At 45.4% G+C, this 20338-nt stretch overlaps 1 protein-coding gene across 1 annotated transcript in view; it reads left to right on the plus strand.

Annotated features, from left to right (window-relative positions):
• LAMB4 (laminin subunit beta 4) overlaps nt 1-20338 on the plus strand; it is a 99934-nt gene that overhangs the window by 57634 nt on the left and 21962 nt on the right. The window contains exons 22-27 of the mRNA XM_043588590.1: nt 1022-1246; nt 2340-2560; nt 8257-8353; nt 12724-13099; nt 16662-16822; nt 19796-20001. Coding sequence (XP_043444525.1) covers nt 1022-1246; nt 2340-2560; nt 8257-8353; nt 12724-13099; nt 16662-16822; nt 19796-20001 — 1286 coding nt within the window. The remainder of the gene's footprint in view (nt 1-1021; nt 1247-2339; nt 2561-8256; nt 8354-12723; nt 13100-16661; nt 16823-19795; nt 20002-20338) is intronic.

Genomic DNA, 20338 nt, shown 5'->3' on the forward strand with positions numbered 1-20338 from the left:
TTCAAAGATATAACTTCTTTTTTCAGATGTCTTGAAGCACTGATTTGGGCATCACACAGACACTGTAGAAGTCAATTCAATATTTTTGCCTGTCTCTCTACCAAGCATTTTATTTTGAAGAGTTTAGGCATGAGTGTGTGCGTGTGTGTGTGTGTGTGTGTGTGTGTGTGTGTGTGTGATGCAAACAAGGAAAAAAACATAAAAGCCACTCGACTTAATCATATTTTGAAACTCTGGTGCCGAAGTTTTCTTCAATGATAATTACCGTGATGATAATAAATTATACGGCTAATTTTGTCTTATTTGCTGCCTATGTCTCTACATGATTCTGATCTCTTCCATGTACATTTTGGCTTGGTTGGTCAGTTTTTAAGAACTAAGGCCATGACTGGCCAACAAGAGAATTCCTAACTAGGATGACCCAAAATGAGGGGAGCAGACCCAGAGTTGAGGCACCTAACTGACTACCATTGCTCGGTGGTTGGAAAGGTAACAGGCATGGTTTCCCCAGACAGCGCTTGATAAAGACACCCTCCAGGGTTCGTACATCAACAAAACCACTGTCACCATCTTCACTGCTAGACACACATCTCAGGGTGCTGCACGTTCACCTCCAGGACCAGAACAGGGGCTCAGATTAGCTTTGGGTCCCAAGGCACACTCGGGTGACCCCCATTATATAAGGATCCAGGGATCCCAGTGCCCACCACTCTGTGGTTTTTGAAGAAAGACTAGAATGCACTCTTGCATTCTTCACTAAGGACTTCTTAGTTCTGAACAACCATTTTACTCTCTGAATGGATAAGAAATTAAAATGAACGTTTTGCTTTAATTCAGAACACGTTTTCTTCTTCATCTCCAGTGTGTGACCTCCCGTTACCCCTAAAAGCGCCTAATTATTCATTATTCTCTATAACAGTCTCCATCCCTGCTCCCCCAACACACACACGCACACACACACACACACACACAGACACACACACCTCTCTTCTTACTCCCTTTGCCTCTCTCCTTCTTTCAGGTAAGCATTGTGGCGAATGCTCTGCGGGTTTCTATGGAAATCCCAGAATTTCAGGAGCACCTTGCCGGCCATGTGCCTGCAATAACAACATCGATGTGACTGATCCAGAGTCCTGCAGCCGGGTAACAGGGGAGTGCCTTAGATGTCTGCACGACACTCAGGGACCCAACTGCCAGTTCTGCAAACCGGGTCACTTTGGATCGGCCATCAATCAGACCTGCAGAAGTAAGTCTGCTGGGCTTCCGGCAAGGGGGGGGCGGGGGAGGGGGGGGCTATGGCAGTGAAGTGTGGCCCACTGTGCACTGTGCCAGAATCACCTGGGGACTGGGCTGGGATATTAACAGGCAGATTCCTAGACTACCTCAGACCCACTGAATTGAATCTCCAGGAATCTGCCCTGGAACTAGTTCATCCAGTGTCTTTAAGGTATAAATTCAAGAATCACTGATGAAGAAGAGGGCAAGGGTTTGATTCTGTGATTTAAAAAAGAAGGGGGAAGGGGCGCCTGGGTGGCTCAGTGGGTTAAGCGTCCGACTTCGGCTCAGGTCATGATCTCGAGGTCCGTGAGTTCGAGCCCCGCGTCGGGCTCTGGGCTGATGGCTCAGAGCCTGGAGCCTGTTTCTGATTCTGTTGTCTCCCTCTCTCTCTGACCCTCCTCCGTTCATGCTCTGTCTCTCTCTATCTCAAAAATAAATGTTAAAAAAATTTTTTTTAATAAAAAAGAAGGCGGGGATGCCTAGGTGGCTCAGTCAGTTAAGCATCTGACTTCGGCCCAGGTCATGATCCCGCGCTTTGTGGGTTCGAGCCCCGCATCGGGCTCTGTGCTGACAGCTCAGAGCCTGGAGTCTGCTTCGGATTCTGTGTCTCCCTCTGTTTCTGCCCCTGCTTATTCTCTCTCTGTGTCCCTGTCTATTCTCTCTCTCTCTCTCTCTGAAAAATGAACATTAAAATTTTTTTAAAAACTACTTGTTTTTAGGAGATATTTAACTGTGTCAGTGGACCCAAGTCAGTTTAATAGACTGTTTATTTTCAGATCATGAATAGCATGAGGAAAAAGCAAGGTTTTCAGTCATCCTAATTGTGAGCTCTTAGAACACAATTGGCCGAACCACATGAACTTGCTATTTCGGGAGACCAAAGAGAGTTGAATGGATTCAGCTTACTTAGATTCTTTGATAAATCTGAAATATTGCCAGGTGTTTCTGCCTTGAGCCATTTGGAGGAATGATGCGTCCAGGTCTGAAAAGCTGTCTGTACGGTTTGTTGAAAGCCAGTGTTACTGCCTAATTTACCTCCGGCAATGGCTCTGTTGTCCCAGGGTGTTCCTGCCATCCTTCCGGTGTGACTCCTGCTGCGTGTCCCCCTGGTCAGGGAGCTTGCCTCTGTGACCCCAACACTGGCGCATGTCCTTGTCTCCCCAACGTCACAGGCCAGACCTGTGACCGTTGTGCTGACGGATACTGGAATCTGGTCCCTGGCAGAGGATGTCAGCCATGCAACTGCGACCCCCGGACCTCTCACAGTGGCCACTGTGACCAGGCAAGACATTTGGAACTTACCAGGGTGCTGGAGTAGGAAGTGATGGGGAGACGTGGTTCCCAAATTTGTAAATGATGCTTTCTTTATGGACTGTTGCTAGTTAATGTTTTTAAACAGGATTGGCCTTCTATGGGGAGAGATGCATTTATCAAGGAATGGAAAGGACTAAAAAAGAGAATGAGGGTCTCAAGGTTAAGTTTTGCCTGCTTCAGTTTTCTCCACACCTCTCTGTGACTGGGGAAGTTGGATTCACACGCAGCGAAATACAGACGACCTTCTCTTTTTCCCTGTAGCATATGTATAATCCTAGGGAAGCTCCAAGAAATTGATCATTGGTCAGAATTATTTATCAGAACGAAAATCAACAGGTGCTTCCAGAGCCCACAGTTCCATTTTCAAAACCTGAGCTGTCGGGACGCCTGGGCAGCTCAGTCAGTTGAGCATCTGACTCTTGGTTTCAGCTCAGGTCACGATCCCAGGGTCATGGGATCGAGCCCCGCATCAGGCTCTGTGCTGAGCCTGGAGCTTGCTTGTGATTCTCTCTCTGTCTCCCTCTGCCCGTCTACCCCACTCATGCTCTTTCTCTCTCTCTCAATTAAAAAAAATAATAATTAAAAAAACAATTGAGCTGTCGTTCCCTACCCTTCACCAGTTGGTTTACGTATGGGTAAAATAAGATGTCCTCGTTACTTACCAGACCAGCATTAATTGTTCCTGAAGAATGCAGGGTAATACACTAGGAGCAAATCCACATTGCTTAACATGCGATTAATGCTACTTAACTGCACATGTGATCTTTAGTCAATAAAACAATGAGCATACAAATTTTTTAAGTTTATTTAGCGAGACAGAGAGAGAGAGAGAGAGAGAGAGAGAGAGAGAGAGAGAGAGAGAGATCAAGTGGTGGAGGGGCAGAGAGAGAGAGAGGCATAGAGAGAGAATCCCAAGCAGGTTCCACACTGTCAGCATGGAATCCAACGTGGGGCTCAAACTCCCGAACCATGAGATCATGACCTGAGCTGAAATCAGAAGGCAGACGCTCAATCAACTGAGCCACCCAGGTACCCTGAGCATGTTTAAAATTAGTATGACATTATCTATTTATGGAAAAAAAAACTATTCATGTCATGATTAGGGTTTGGGGCTTAATATATTCTTTGAGACACTTTTCACATTAATAGAGGTTGGAGGGAAGGATGAAACAGTGACAAGAAATTTAGAGTGAATCCACAATATAGGGACCAGGGTATAATTGGAATCAGAATGCCAATTTTAGAAGCTGGAGTTTTCCCAACTAATAATAATCATAATGATAACCATGGCTCATCTCCAATTTCACCTCTGCTGTTCAACTTATTCAAAGGTCAAGTCTAATGCAAGTAAACCTTTGAAGGGTAGTTCTCACACACAGACTGTGTTTTCCTTTCTCTTTTTTTTCTTTATCTTTCTCTCCCACCCTCCTGCTCCAACCCACACCCACACACTCACCATGCCCTTTTTTTCCTTAATAAATTGTTTTTTTTTTTAATTTTTTTTCAACGTTTATTTATTTTTTGGGACAGAGAGAGACAGAGCATGAACGGGGGAGGGGCAGAGAGAGAGGGAGACACAGAATCGGAAACAGGCTCCAGGTTCCGAACCATCAGCCCAGAGCCTGACACGGGGCTCGAACTCACGGACCTCGAGATCGTGACCTGGCTGAAGTCGGACGCTTAACCGGCTGCACCACCCAGGCGCCCCAATAAATTGTTTATTTTAAAATAGATTTACAGAAAGGCTGTGAAGATAGTACAGAGAAGATGTACCCCACACGAGGTTTCCTCTATTTTTAACATCTTACATTAGTATCGTAGATTTACCACAATCAGTGAACTAATATTGATACATTATCATTAACTAATGTCCGTAATTTATGGAGGTTTCCTGAGTTTTATCCCTAACATCCCTTTCCTGTTCCAAGATCCCATCCAGAACATCACGTGACACGTAATCGTTCATGTAGCCTCAGCTCCTCTTTGTCGTGATGATTCTCAGGCTCTCCTTATTTTTCTTGAATATAATTTATTGTCAGATTGGTTTCCAAACAACACCCAGTGCTCAGCCCAACAGGTGCCCTCCTCAATGCCCATCACCCACTTTCCCCTCTCCCCCACCCTCCATCGATGAAGCTCTCCTTAGTTTTGATGAGCTTAACAATTTTGAGGAGGATTTTCTAAAATGCCCCTCTATTCAAATTTACCTGCTATTTTTCTCGTGATTAGACTTGGATTATGGGTTTGAGGATGAGGCCCAGGGAGAGAAAATGTGATGCTCATCACATCCTATCAGGACTCGACACTGTGTGCACGCCTTATCACTGTAGACGCAAATCTCGATCACCTGGCTGAAGTAATGTTTGTCATGTTTCTCTGCTGTAAAGTTACTCTTTTTCCTCCTTTCCATACTGTGCTCTTTGGAAGAAAGTCACCATGCACTGTCTATGCTTGAGGAGTGGGGAGTTTCATATTCCTGCCTTGAGGGCAGAGTGTCTCCGTAAATTACTTGGAATTCTTCTGCACAGGAGATTTATCCATCATCCCCCCCTTTCCTCATTTATTATTTTTTAATATCCATATGGAGTCATGGGCATTTATATTATACTTCAAGTTATAATCCAATACTGCTTTATTTTGCTGTTCAGGTTATTCCAGCTTTGGTCATTGGGAGCTATTTATTTCATTTGGTTTCTGCATCCCTTTTACCCCATCATTGTTGGGTTTGGGTTTTTTTTAAGCCCTTTCTGCCTGACAAGATACTCGAAACTCATCTGATGTGTTTCCTGCCCCCATCCTAGAATCAGCCATTTCTTTTTTTTTTTTTTTAATTTTTTTTAACGTTTTATTTATTTTTGAGACAGAGAGACAGAGCATGAATGGGGGAGGGTCAGAGAGAGAGGGAGACACAGAATCTGAAATAGGCTCCAGGCTCTGAGCTATCACCACAAGCACAGGGCCTGACGCGGGGCTCAAACTCACGGACAGCGAGATCCTGACCTGAACCGAAGTCGGCCGCTTAACTGACTGAGCTACCCAGGCGCCCCGAGAATCAGCCATTTCTTTAGGGAGTGCTGGTTCCTTTTATTGGAGAGTGGTATCTGACTACTAGATGACCACACCTGTCTCATATCCCCCTCCACTCCTCACACCTGCAGCCAGCAATCATGAAACAAAATGGTAGCTCTCCCCATGACTTCTTGGCTTCCTAATTCAAGAGGAACTCCCAACGTTCATGACATCACTGTCTGGCATGCTTCTCAGACCTTTTAGGAAGTATATTTGCAACAGCACTCGACAAAGACCACAGTTCAGTCATGGAGGCTAAGGGAAGCTCAAGGTGAAAGTCAGATGGCATTGGTTTAACCAAAAAGTCCTCTTATGACAAGGGTATTTGGGATTGTCTGGTCCATTGGGGATTCCTTGGGGAAGGTTGCTCTTTAAATTTTTTTTAATGTTTATTTATTTTTGAAAGAGAGAGAGAGACAGCGTGTGAGTAGGGGAGGGGCAGAGAGAGAGGGAGACACAGAATCTGAAGCAGGTTCCAGGCTCCGAGCGGTCAGTGCAGAGCTCGACATGGGGCTCAAACCCACATACCGCAAGGTCATGACCTGAGCCGAAGTTGGACGAAGTTGGATACATAACCAACTGAGCCACCCAGGCGCCCCGGAATGTTGCTCTTTAAAATCAGGGAACACTTTTAATGGAGTATAGAAGAGACAGGTAGGTATTTCAATTTCCAGCTGTTTAAACAACCACTGATAAATGTCTCTATGTCAACCAGTAAAGCATCCCTAGTGCCTTATTACAGAGAGATCCAAATGTGCCATCCAATATTTTCATCAACAGTTTAGATGGAGTTGGAGAAACATGCTTCTCAAATATTATCAAATTTGCAGATATTGCAAAGTGGGATGCCAATGTGATAAAGCCAGAACAAGAGGCAAGATATCCCGACGGGCTGTCCCGTTGGCTGCAAAGAAGAAGATGAAATGTTACCAGGATAAAAGTGAAGTTTTGCAATTGGGTTTTTAAAATCCATTGCATAAATACAGGGTGGGAGTAATAGCTTGGCACCAGCTTGCATGAAAAACATCTGAGGATTTTCACTCTGTGCTTCAGCTGAGCCAGCAGTGTGGCCAGGCTGCCAAAGAGACAATGTCCATTCAGGCTGGAGTATTGGGAATGCCAGGCCCAAGTTCAGGGCAGTCATTATCCCACTGTCCCCTGTGCGGGTCAGGCAGCTGTAGGAACATTGCTGTTCTCCCTGAGAACCACGTTTTAAATGTCATATTGACATACGGACTGGTGTGTGTCCAAAGGAAGACGACCCGGAGAGTGAATAGAACCATTGCTATTCTGTGATGAAGGCTTGAAGGAATTATGGGTAGTCAGCCTGAAGAGAAGAAGCAAATGCAAATTGAGAGCAGCCATCTCTAGCTGGGAGAAGGGCCGTAAGGAGAGGAAGTGGGAGACCGCTTGTTTTGCGCGATTCCATAAGACAGGACACCGAGTGATGGGAGCAAGTTACGAAGGAACAGATTCTGCGTCAGAAATCATCGTGTGAGAAATGTGTGAGAAATCTCACTCTGTGAGAAATCATTGTGCAACAGTTAAGAACAACCAGAAGAATGACAGGCCTCAGGGACAGTAGGCTCCCCATAACTCCTTACATTTGAGCAGAAGCTCATGGAAACTCCAAAGATGGGTAGAAGCTTGGTAGATCCAGCCGTTTTATAAATTGAGCAACTTACAGAGTTGTTTAAGCAGATTTATTTGGTCAAGAATAACCTAGGACCGTGACAATAATGATTTGCTTCTGTATTTTTCTACGGTTAATTTTCTAACCTCCTCCATTTTCAGAAAAGCCGGTCAAGGATCCAGTTGGGAGGATGCACAAAAAAATCAGACCTCTCCCCAAAACACGGTTCATAACTATCATTAAATGACTGGGGTGCCTGTGTGGCTCAGTTGGTTGAGGACCTGACTTCGGCTCAGGTCACAATCTCACGGTTTGTGGGTTCGAGCCCCACGTCAGGCTCCGTACTGACCGCTCGGAGCCTGGAGCCTGCTTCAGATTCTGTGTCTCCCTCTCTCTCTGCCCCTCCCCCACTCGTGCTCTCTCTTTCTCTCTCTCAAAAATAAATAAACATTAAAATATTTTTTTTAATGATTAAGCCTCAATTGCAAAAAAAATGTTGTTTTGTTGAGCAAAACACGAGCCCAATTGGGAGAAACCCCATCGCACATTCCGTAATGGAATCACGATTTGCCAGATTAATTGATGAATGTCAGTCCAGGTCCGTGGCCTCTCTGTGTTAGGCGTGAACTCCCATAACACTGTAAAGGAAAAGAATGCGGACCGTTTCCCATTATGTGTTTTGTTTTCATTTACATCTGTGTATATTTCCCAGTTTGGGGCCACCTGTCCTTGAACAGCTGGAAGCAGGCGGTATATTCAGGGGCCCTGAGCCAAAACACATTAGCTCCTGATCCTTGGTGTTGTCGAGGGTGGTTGCTGGCCGTGGGAACCATCATCCTTCCTCTGCCTTTGCACAGCTGTATGTTCTAAATCACTGGAGGGAAAACTGTTTTGTATTAAAATGCATTATTTTTTTTAGATCGCAAAGCTTGTCAATTCCTCACCCATGACTGTTCTCACAGCTTACAGGCCAGTGTCCGTGTAAATTAGGCTACGATGGGAAACACTGCAGTGAGTGCAAGGAAAATTATTATGGTGATCCACTGGGGCGATGCCTTCGTAAGTATGGGTAATTCTAAAAACATGAGGACTATCAACCTGGTCCTTCCATGGGTATGCTATGAACCAGCTGAATTTTAAATGTCTTTATTCGATAGAAAATTCACAAACTTTAATCTTAGTTTTGAAAGTAATATTTTTTGTAGCCTTATAAAAAGATTTTTTTTCTCCCGTATTAAAACTTTGTGCTAGGGGCACCTGGGTGGCTCAGTAGGTTGAACATCCGACTCTTGATTTCGGCTCAGGTCATGATCCCAGGGTCGTGGGATCAAGCCCCGCATCGGCTCCGCACTGAGTGTGGAGCTTGCTTGAGATTCTTTTTCCCTCTGCCCCTCCCCTGCTTGTGCTCTCTTTCTCTCTCTAAAATTAAAAAAAAAAAAAAAAAAAGTAAAAAAGTAAATGAAACTTTAGGCTAGATTAAATGTTAGTCTATATTAAAAGTTGAAGCCTGCATTGCAATTTTTCAGTCACTAAAACAGAACAGACCTCAGAGGTTATGACTTGTAGCCAGTTTTCTGCTATTCGGAAGCATGTTGACAAAAACAGTTTCTCGATGGAAGGGCAGGAAGCCAGCAGCCTGTGCGCTTTATAGGAAGCCAGCAGAGGGGGTGTTTCCTCACCTTGGATCTCATACCTCTGGGCCTTTCACATACTCACTGATTTATTTTAAGATATGCATCGCATGCCTCTAAGTCATGACCAGTAAGGCAAGGCCCCCGGATCTCCCAGAGTTTGTGTTCTAGTGCCCTTTGTCCCTTGTCTTAGCACTGATTGTGGGATTTAGAGCAGCACCATCCCGAGGAACTTTCTGCAGAGATGGAAATGGTCCGGTGGGCACTACCCAGCACAGGAGCCACCAGCCTGTGCGCTGGTGGGTGCTTGCAATGTGGCTGGTGCAAATGAGGGACAGAACTGCGTGTGTCATTCATTTAAATTCCAGTAGCCCCTGTGGTAAGTGGCTACCATATTGGACAGAACAGATTAAAAACAATTTTTTAATGTTTATTTATTTTTGAGAGAGAACAGAGCACGAGCGGGGAAGGGGGCAGAAAGAGACGGAGACACAGAATCCGAAGCCGGCTCCAGGCTCCAAGCTGTCAGCACAGGGCCCGATGCAGGACTTGAACCCGTGAGACGTGAGATCATGACCTGAGCCAAAGTCGGATGCTTAACCAACTGAGCCACCCCAGGCGCCCCTGGATGGCACAGATTTAGAATATGGGTTGATTCTAGGAGGAGGGATTTTTGAATCTCTAAAGTCTGCTGTTGAAAGAAGTCAATCCAAATAAATATCGAATGCGGTGGGCTTATCACGTGCACCTCTACATAGCCACACGTGGTAACTCTTTCCTCCTTTCTATTCCTTTATGAACATGCTTTTTTTTCTTTAGATTTATTTATTTATTTTGAGAGAGAGAGAGAGCAGGGGAGACGCAGAGAGAGCGGGAGAGAAAATCCCAAGCAGGCTCCATGCTGTCAGCCCAGAGCTTGATGTGGGGCTTGATCTCACGAACATGAGATCATGCATGACCTGAGCCAAAATCAAGAGTCGGATGCTTAACCGACTGAGACACCTAGGTGCCCCTATGAATGTGCTTTTGTGACCAAAATAAATTGCCTTTATCTCCTTGCCCCATTCAAATACCTATGCTCAGTAGTTTCCCGGTCCCACTTAGTTTTCTAAGTGTAATTGCTACATTAAAAACCAGGGAGGGGGGCGCCTGGGTGGCGCAGTCGGTTAAGCGTCCGACTTCAGCCAGGTCACGATCTCGCGGTCCGTGAGTTCGAGCCCCGCATCAGGCTCTGGGCTGATGGCTCAGAGCCTGGAGCCTGTTTCCGATTCTGTGTCTCCCTCTCTCTCTGCCCCTCTCCCGTTCATGCTCTGTCTCTCTCTGTCCCAAAAATAAATAAAAAACGTTGAAGAAAAAAAAAAAATTAAAAAAAAAAAAAACCAGGGAAGAATTTTGGTTCCTGGAAAATCCATCTAAGCCTCTTCTTCTGTGCCCCTCTAATATTTCAATAATCTTATTTTCTGAAAAGATTTCATCTTTTATAGAGAAAACTTTGCAAATGATCAGCTCAGGCTACAGACCCCCCTGACGCTCCTGGGGAAGGGTGGTTTATAAGAGGAACTTGGGCCTCCAGCTGGTGAAGTTGACCTAGTGTTGCCCCCGAGGGGGTTCCTGCTGAGGCCAAAGTGAACATACTGGATAGATGGCATCTAGTTAAGGAGCCTAGCATGTCAATCAGCTTTTATTTGTCATTGACATTTTTACTCAGGCTGTAAAATGCATTTTGTAAATTTTTAAAATTATTTTTATTTTTCCAGTGTATTTATCTATTTTTTTGAGAGACAGAGTGAGCAAGGGAGAGGCAGAGAGAGAGAGAATTCCAAGCAAGCTCCGTGCTGCCAGCACAGAGCCCCATGTGGGGCTTGAACTCATGAACCGTGAGATCACGAGCCGAAAACCGAGAGGCCGATGCTTGACCTACTGAGTCACCGAGGTGCCCCCAAAATGCATTTTAAAATCACTTATTCCTTGCAGTTAGGCTAATGATTCCCTGACCTTTTGGAAATTGCTGTAACTTCCATAGCTCCGTCCCTCCTCCATCCTCTGCCTTTATCAGAAACCTACTCAAATGAAGAACATGTGGCATTAGTTTTGTTTTTTGTGGGTTTTTTTTTAACTAAGACAAAATTAATTTTTCCCTTTCTAAAAGGACTTTATTTTTTTGAGAGCAGTTTTAGGTTCATGCCAAAATTGAGAGGAAGGTACAGAGATTTCCCGTATGTCCCCACCACCCCTCCATGCATAGCCTTCCCCATTATCAACATCCCCAAGACAGTGACACATTTGTCACAACTGATGAAACTATAAACCATAACCACCAAAGCCCATAGTTCACTTTATGGTTCACTCTTGGTATTTTCCATCCTGTGCCTTTGGACAAATGTATAAGGATGTGTATCCACCATTATGGTACCACATGGAATATTTTCACTGCCCTAAAAACCTCTGCCCTCCACCCGTTCTGCTCTCTCCACCCCTCTTCCCACAGCCCATGCCAACCACTCGTCTTTTTACTATCTCCATAGTTTTGCCTTTTCCAGAATGTCTGGTAATCAGCATCCTACAGTATGTAGCCTTTTCAGATTGATTTATTCCACTAGGTAATATGATGCATTTAAGGTCCCTCCGTGTCTTTTCATGGCCGGATAAGCTCGTATCTTTTTAGCCCTGAAAAATATCCCTTACGCCATGGTTCATTTATCTACTCACCTACTGCAGGACATCTTGGTTGCTTCCAAGTTTGGGCAATTATAAACAAAGCTTCTGTAAACACCTGTCTGCAGGTTTTTGTGCAGACGTAAGTTTTCAACTCCTTTGGGTGAATCCGAACGAGCGATTTCCCCCCTTTTTTGAGAATGGACTAATTTGCCTTATAGAATGGAAAACAGCATGGGTCCACACACCCAGGCTGGGTTTTACGAAGACAGAGGGTGTTCAGGAGAATTCTGAGAGACTCTCTGACATGCCTGAGCCACCCGTGGGGGAGTATGTGTCAACCACCAGTAGATCCATGTTACCCGAATTGGTAAAGAAGCCCGAGCATGAACACTTGCACAGTAAAGATGGTCCCTAAGATTTTCCAGATAGAAACCACAAACTAGGGGCGCCTGGGTGGCTCAGTTGGTTAAGCATCCAACTTCAGCCCAGGTCATGGTCTCACAGCTCGTTCGAGCCCTGCATCGGGCTCTGTGCTGATGGCTCAGAGCCTGGACCCTGCTTTGGATTCTGTGTCTCCCTCTCTCTGCCCCTCCATAGCTCATGCTCACCCTCTCTCTCTCTTTGTCAAAAGTAAATAAACTTTAAAGAAAAGAAAAGAAACCACGAACTGGTTTGTTAGTGGAATGTAAAGAGGGATGCTGTATTTAATGACCATTGCCTGGGTCTCTATAATTATACCAATTTTAAATGTTCACCTCAGAAATGGGCATGGGCGTGGAGTGGGGAGGGGCGTGCCTGGGTGGTTCAATCAGTTAAGCGTCTGACTCTTGATTTCAGCTCAGGTCATGATCTCAAGGTTCATGGGATCGAGCCCCAGGTCGGGCTCTGTGCAGATAGCACGGAGCCTGCTTGGGATTCTCTCTCTCTGTCTCTCTCTCTCTCTCGCTCTCTCTCTCTCTCTCTCTCTCTCTGCCCCTCTCCCCACTCGTACATGTGTGCGTGCTCTCTCTAAATAAATAAATAAAAGAAATGGGAACTGGGGACATTCTCGGGAGAGAGGAGTGTACTTTATTCTTGAGCTAGTCCTAAACAAAAGGTCAAGGGACTGACATTCTCTGCTCCTTCTCTCTTGTGTTTTAGCATGTGACTGCAACACAGAAGGTACCCAGAAGCCCGTCTGTGACCAGAACACAGGCATGTGCCGCTGTCGGGAGGGTGTGAGCGGCCCTCGCTGCGATCGCTGTGCCCGGGGTCACGGCCAGGAATTCCCTGCCTGTCTTCCGTGTCACCGGTGCTTTGATCAGTGGGACCGTGCTGCTGCTTCCCTCTCCAAAGCAGTGCAAGGGTTAATTGGGCTGGCTGCTAACACGGAAGATAAAACAGAGACCCTGCTTGTCTGTGAGGCCGACTTCAAAGGCCTCAGAGAGAACATGTCTGAAATAGAAAGGATTTTAAAACATCCTGTTTTCTCATCTGGGGAATTCTTAAAAGCCAAGGATTATCAAGACTCTGTTCGGTAAGATTTGTGCATAAGCAATAGATAGCCAAGTTCCCGATTTACCTGAACCCCTTTTGAACTTTAACAGCTTTCAGCTGAGAAACATACCTATGCGGACACTAGGGAAATAATTCAGTTAATAACCAGCCTGGCGATCACGGCTGGCTGTCTCTTTCTCACCTAGTTAGGATTACATGTGATCTTTCCAGATGCCATTGATCATAACAAAAAGGCAATCGTTAAGAGCTTGCTTTGGGAAAGCCCAAACCCAGCAGAGCTGAAAGATGCAAAATTGGCAATAGGGTAGTTTATAATACAAATATATTTTTTTCAGTCGTGCACATGGGAAGATTTGCTAAATCTTCCCAAATTCTTCAGTTGTTGAGAAACGCCTACATTAATGCAAAGTCCTGTAATAAGTATGACAATTTCCTCCAAATGCATAGTCATTTTTATTAGATGTCGTTGATTCCTTTTTTTCATTCGTCAAACATTTCCGGAAATTATGGGCCAGGGGTCAGCAAACCGCAGGCAAAATCCGACATATCCCCTAGTTGTGTAAATGAAGTTTCACTGGAACGCACCCGAGTCCATTTGTCGCCATATCCTCTGTGGCTGCTTTCCCAGGACCATGGCAGAGTAGAGTAGTTGTGACAGAGACTAATGGCCCCCGAGGCTTAAAATGTTTACTATCTGGACCTTTGCAGAAAAAAGTTTGCCAAGTGCTCTGGGCAAAACCGGGAGGCATTGGATATAGTTTCTGCCCTTTCCTGAGCATATAGTCTACTAAGAAACCAAAAGGATTGTGTTTATATAGCAAACTGTCCCCCGCCCCCCACAGAAGGTCCTGGATTGAGGAAGAGTTGAAGCTGAAGAGTTTTGTGTTATATAAAACACAGGTGGAAGTAAAAGGCCATTCATTATCACCAGGCACAAATCCCAGAAGTAGATGGTAATTGCTTTAAAAGTTAACACAGGGAAGAGGGCAGGCGCCTGGGTGGCTCCGTCTGTTAAGTATCCAGCTCAGGTCACGATCTCACCGATCTCACCATTTGTGGGATTGAGCTCCGCTCCACGTCCGGCTCTGTGCTGACAGTGTGGAACTTGCTCGGGGTTTGCAGGAGTTTTGCTCTCCCTCTCTCTCTGCCCCTCCCCCACTCACACACGCGCATGTGCATGTGCACTCTCTCTCTCAAAACAAAGTTGCAGAAGGAAGAAGATACAGTCCCCCCAGACAGTTCAGAGGAAGGGCCATGCAGCTAAGGGGCCCAGGGAAGTCACGTGGCCAGGTCAAGCTGGCAGGTGAGAACCGGCACATCCAGCGTCTTGTAAGGACTGTTGTCCCACGGGATTAGGGCCCTGGGTCCCCAGATCTCCCCACTTTTCAAGAGATGTTAGACATCCAGATTTTTATGGACATGTACCCACTTTAAAATATAGCCAGCTCACCCAACAGTGCTTTTAAAACGCACCGTATAGGGGCGCCTGGTTGGCTCAGTCGGTTAAGTGTTCGACTTCGGCTCACGTCATGATCTCACAGTCCGTGAGTTCAAGCCCCGCGTTGGGCTCTGTGCTGACAGCTCAGAGCCTGGACCCTGTTTCAGATTCTGTGTCTCCCTCTCTATCTCTGCCCCTCCCCTGCTCACGCTCTGTCTCAAAAATAAATAAACATTAAATAATAATCATAATAAATAAAAAGTACCGTATAGGCCAAATCAATGTGTCTTGAGAATGCGCTTTGCCCACGGACCACCGGTTTGTGGTTATAGCAAATGGCAAACGAAGGGGAACTGAGAAAGCAGAATGAGCCAATCCACAGTGCACATGCTGAACAGAGACTACAAGAACCCCCCTCCCCCGCCCTCACCCCCCCCCTCCCCCCAGTAGAGCAGAAGAGAGCAAGAGAAGCAGGAGTCCCAGGGCCAGGCCTGGAGTGATGAGGAAATCAGTGAGCATTGGGCCGCTTCTGCCAGAAACCAGCATGCCTGCCCTCTCCTGCTCCGCCTGCTGAGCTCCTATTCCTCGTTAGCAACCACCAAAACACCACCTCCTCCTGGACGCCTTCCGTGATTTCTTCAGAAAAAGACATACGTTTCCTTCTCCATCCTTCCACCTCTTTGTACTTCATTGGCCATTGCCTCGCCGAGGGACCCCCGACAGCAGAGGCCACCCTCTCCCAGCTGATGTTCTCCAGGCTGGGTTTAGTTCTACAGGAGAGGTCGGCTGGGCAAATTGCAAAGGAAGGGGGAGGGGAGGACAGGGAACCCAGGGCGTCATGGGTATAGATTCCATGACTGAAATCACTTACTGCTGTGTGGCCGTGGACAAGTTTTTTAGCTTCTCCAACCTTCTGTTTCTTCATCAACAAAAAGGGGATACAGTCTCTATTTCAAGGTTTCTTGTGAGAATTACTCAGACAAGCCACTTAGCTCGATGTCTGATGCATTATAAGTGCTTCAAGAGTACTAATTATAATAGTAACTACATTGTACTGCACTGTTATTGTTATTATTATTATTATTATTAGCCTGGTGAATTGTAGTCCTGACAGTTGGCCCCTGAAGGAAAAGTCTGTAAATTAGACGGGAGAGTTAGAGCAGAAAATGCTCGGAAACGTTAGCTAATGCTTGGCACTTCCACGGAGATAAATTAGCGCCGTGGATTCATATTGTGATTTTCCTCAACTGTGCTTTTCAAGATTTACACTGAATTTCCTGATCACGAGGGATGTATAGCAATTATTCACTTGAACCCACTGTGGGTGCTGAACCCAGTAATCGAAGTGGAACCAAGATGTGTGCTATTGAGAAGGAGGTGAGGAGAATGAATGTACCGAGGGTACTCACAACAAGGAAACCTCCTTGTCACTCATGGGAATTAAAAATTAAGACCTTTGGGTGGCTTAGTCAGTTAAGCATAGAGTCTTGATTTCAGCTCAGTCATGATCTCACAGTTCAGGAGTTTGAGCCCCACATCGGGCTCTGCACTGACAGCACAGAGCCTGCTTGGGATTCTCTCTCTCTCTCTGTCTCTCTCTCTCCCTCTCTCTCTCTCTGCACGCCCCCCTCAAAACAAATAAATAAATGTAAAAAAAAAAAAGTTGAGACCTTGTACACAAGTGGTGCTAGAAGGAACCTGGCTGCAAGCAAGATTTATTCTAAAGAAAGAACTGGTTTTTACCGCAGGCTGGGTGAGGACTTCCGTGTTGAAAACTGAATGTAGATTGGATCTCATTGATTTAAATGAACCATGTCTGAATTCCTGTTTTTGAAAACCCAAAGCGAAGGGAGGCAGAAAGAGTATAAACAGTTGAAATTGAAAGATTCAAAGCCTTTGTTCTAGGAGACCTTGTATGCTGATCTTATTTTGAGTGAGTGCTGAAACAGTCCAGGCAGCTGAATTGGCAACAAAAGAGGTAAACCATAAACAGAGCTATAAGCTGTCAAACAACACATCAGGGAAGAGGGATGCATTCTAACGATGAGGCTACCTAATAATGAGGGCAATTTTTAGGTGTTTTTTCGCTGATCTATCAAAAGTAACACGAGCTTTGCTACGTTTACTCTCATTTTGCCTCTAGGGAACAAATCATGCAGCTAAGTCTGCAACTGAAAGCAGTACATGAATTTCAAGATCTGAAAGAAACAATGGTAAGAGTGAAGAACGAGGCAGACCTCTTACTTGAAGATCTTCGGAAAGAAATTGATTTGCGCTCCCGGGCCCATACTGCAAACATCATGGGTAAGAGAGAAAATGCACATCGTTTATGGACAAAGGTTGATGAAATCCATAGTGCATTCCATTAGTGAATCACCCTGTGCTCATTGCCATAGTGTCTGAGCACTTTAGGACGTGAAAACACACCCATTAAAGGTATTATTTGCACATGAGTATTTTGACTTTGTAAACCTGGCAGAGCTTGGGTAGCATTTGCTGAAAATAATGAGTAGAGCTAGCAATGTGTGATACTCCATTTCCAGCAACCAGAAAGGCAAAGGCATATGAGGCCAAAAGGACTTCAGCGAACGTTTCTCGTAAGACCTTTGTAGAGATTTGGAGTCTTGTAATGTACTAAAAGCCCTTAATTCATCTTATGCTGTTAAAATGAACGGGAGCCACGCCAGAGCCAAGATTGACTTGGAGGCAAAATGGAACACAAAAGCAGAACTTGGATTAGTTCATGTCCTGATCTCTGATGAGATCCCCGTTTTATATCTAGAAACAGATAACTTGTCACTACCGGGAGAGGCAGCCCTGAACGTCCGCTCCCCTAACCCACCTAATGGAGAGGCAAAGAGAAAATGTGCACGAAGCACGTCTCAAGGCAAAGTCGTCGGGAGCGTCTCCTTACCCTGCGTGCATGCTCCAGGTTTTCATCTGATCTCCACCTGAAAGAGAATCATGACCCTCATGGAAGGTCTAAATTTAGTGAAGTAACTAGGGATGGTGCTCAATAAACTCTCTAAAGAGTAAGGGATTTGGTCTGATTCCTATCTGGAAGAAGGTGCCCATTGAAAGGATTGAAAATGCATCAGTGGATTGCTGGGACACGTACACTCTGGTGAGGGTGGGGGGGAGGGCGTGCTTTGGGGGGAGGGGGCGGAATTTCCCAACTCGGGAAAGCTGTTGTGGAAGGCAGGCAACTCGCGATCATCTCACCCTGTTGTAAAGCAAGCAGACCAAGCCCCAGCACCTCAAGCCTGAGCCCTGTGAGAGTTCCCAGCAGCTGCCCCCAGAGTGGAGGGGGTGCCAGCTTTAGAACTAGACCCTGATGTTCCAAAACCAATTTGTCCCTCCACAGACATCAGTGATGCCCAGAAAGCCTTGGCTCTTCCCTCAGAGTCAAAGGAACAAACCGTGAGACTCGGAGAAAGGACATTTCAACTGTCGCCATCCAAATTGCCACCTCAGAACCGTTGATGGCACGAAAGATCTGGACTGGCATCTAGGAATCCACACGCAGACAGAGAGACAGAGTGTAGATTAGGCTGTGAGGACAGTGTCCATCTCAGGGGAAATTGAAGCCTGCTCAGCCCCTCCCAGTGTCCCCCAGAGTCAGGGCTCTGTGCCTTGTGGTCACCTGCCCAGGACCCGGCCAGCGGAGCGGCCTCTGTCCGGAACATGCCAGATAAAGGCGGTCTGGACCTTTTTTCTACTGTGGACTCCTGGCAATTTTATGAAGCTTCTGGACCCTTCCCAGAATGTTTTGAAATGTAGTAAAATCACCCTGAGCTCTATTTCAGTACAATTTCAAAAAGAAAATGCCTCCGCGGTCACCGGAGCCAAATAGGAGAACACTGCCCCCAGGTTAATCCTCTCAAGCTCACAATCCAGCAGCAATTCCTGAAGCTTCCTCGGGACACCTGACCGTGTGCAGGGCAGTAGAGATGGGGCAGGGAGAAGGGCGAGTTCTTGCCCTGAGTTACTCCGGTCTAGTGGGGAGGACAGGCATGGAAGCAGCCCCAAACAGCGACAAGACTGTATTACAGCATCTTCAAGCCACGCTGGGAACAGAGCAGGAGGGAACAGAATTAATTCTCCCTGGGTTTACTGGGAAAGGCTCTGGGAAGTAGGCGACCTCTGACTTGGAGTTCACAAATGAAGATAAAGTTTGGCAGAGAAATAAAGGCAGAAAAGCATCTCAAGCAATAGGAAGGTGTGGTTGTCTCATGCCCAAATTATGGTTGTGTAGGGGGTCAAGATCAGGACCCTGCCCCTCAACGTTCCTAAAATAAAGAGTTATAATTTCAAGTCCTGCTACACTGTCATTTGCAGTAAAACGTACCATATCCCTTTCATGAATTTGTATTTTACGGTAAGTATGGAAAATACAGGGACGTGCTTAAGAACATAGTTTCTGGAATCAAACCACCTGGCTTCACATCCTGACGTTCTCTCTTACTGTCAGCGAGACCTCAGACAACTTACCTCATCAGAGCCTCATCTTCTCACTTGTAACATGGGGGAGGGGGGGGGGAATCACACCAGTGCGACCTCACAGTGTTCTGTGAAGAGGAAGAAAGAACACTGACAGGAAGTGCAGGCACGTAGAAAGGACTCCGCCACGAGAGCCGTTGCCATCGTCCTCAACGTCAGGGGTCAAAGTGAAGTTTCGTTAGGAGACAGCCTCACCTGTTTGTTGACATATTGCTTGTGGCCGTTTCACTCTACAGTGGCAGAGGTGAAAAGTTGTGACAGACACGCGGTGGCCAGCAAGCCTCAAACATTTATTCCCTGGCCCTTTCCGGGACAAATTCGGCAACTCCTGTTCCATATGGTTAGGTAAACCGGGTTGGTTTCTTATGTCAGGGTTAGGTACTAATTAATACATAGCTAATGCATTTGCGGAACACTTTACAGAGTGTTCTCGTATTATTTCACTTAATCCTCACAAATTACCATCAAACAAACACAATCTAAGCAGTTGACGGATTTGCTCCAGGACAGACTCAGACCGGTTAAAGGTAAAGCCAACACTCACACCCATGTCTGCAAGATCAACCTCAGTGCCGTGTACCTATTCTATGGATATCTGTTTCACTATCTCTTATCCTTCCCCATTGGGTGGAAATTCAAGGAAGAGGATGGCAAATTTTTGTATTGACCTTTGAGACCAAGCCCATGGTCAAACTGTGGAAGGACGGTCTTGATAACCAGCATATAATTGGATTTGTCTTTGCAAAATTTATCTGACCTCAATTTGCATTAATATAGATCCCTCAGAGACTATCAAGAAGCATTATCAGAGGTCATCATCTGCTGAAAAGAAAATTACTGAAACCACTTCTATCATAAAAAACTCTGAAAAAACCAGGAATGACTTACATAGCATGTTTGATACGCTAAGCTCAAAAGAAAATTTGTCATTGGGAAAATTAAAGCAGATTACAGTCCCGGATATCCAAATACTGGTTGAAAAGGTAAATATTCATGATGGTGTCGTAAAAGTGTTTGTAGTTTCTACTTGGTATACAGATCTCTTCAGTTGTATGTCCCCGTCTTACATTTTATTTTATTTATGTTTTATAAGTGTGTAAATATAAATAACATATATACGCTCTGTTCTATAAGATAGAAACAATATAAATACATTTATTTATATTTTACTTTTTATATCCTAGGTCAAAGTTTGAGAAAAGTCAGAGTAAGACTGTGGCTTGATTTTAGTGTTTTATGTTTACTTATATTATTTGCTATTTCCACAATGGTACAGATTATGATCATTTCCTCCTCCCACTCTACTATAAGTAAAAGGTA

This window comes from Prionailurus bengalensis, chromosome A2 (assembly GCF_016509475.1).
Source record: "Prionailurus bengalensis isolate Pbe53 chromosome A2, Fcat_Pben_1.1_paternal_pri, whole genome shotgun sequence".
Lineage (NCBI taxonomy): Eukaryota > Metazoa > Chordata > Mammalia > Carnivora > Felidae > Prionailurus > Prionailurus bengalensis.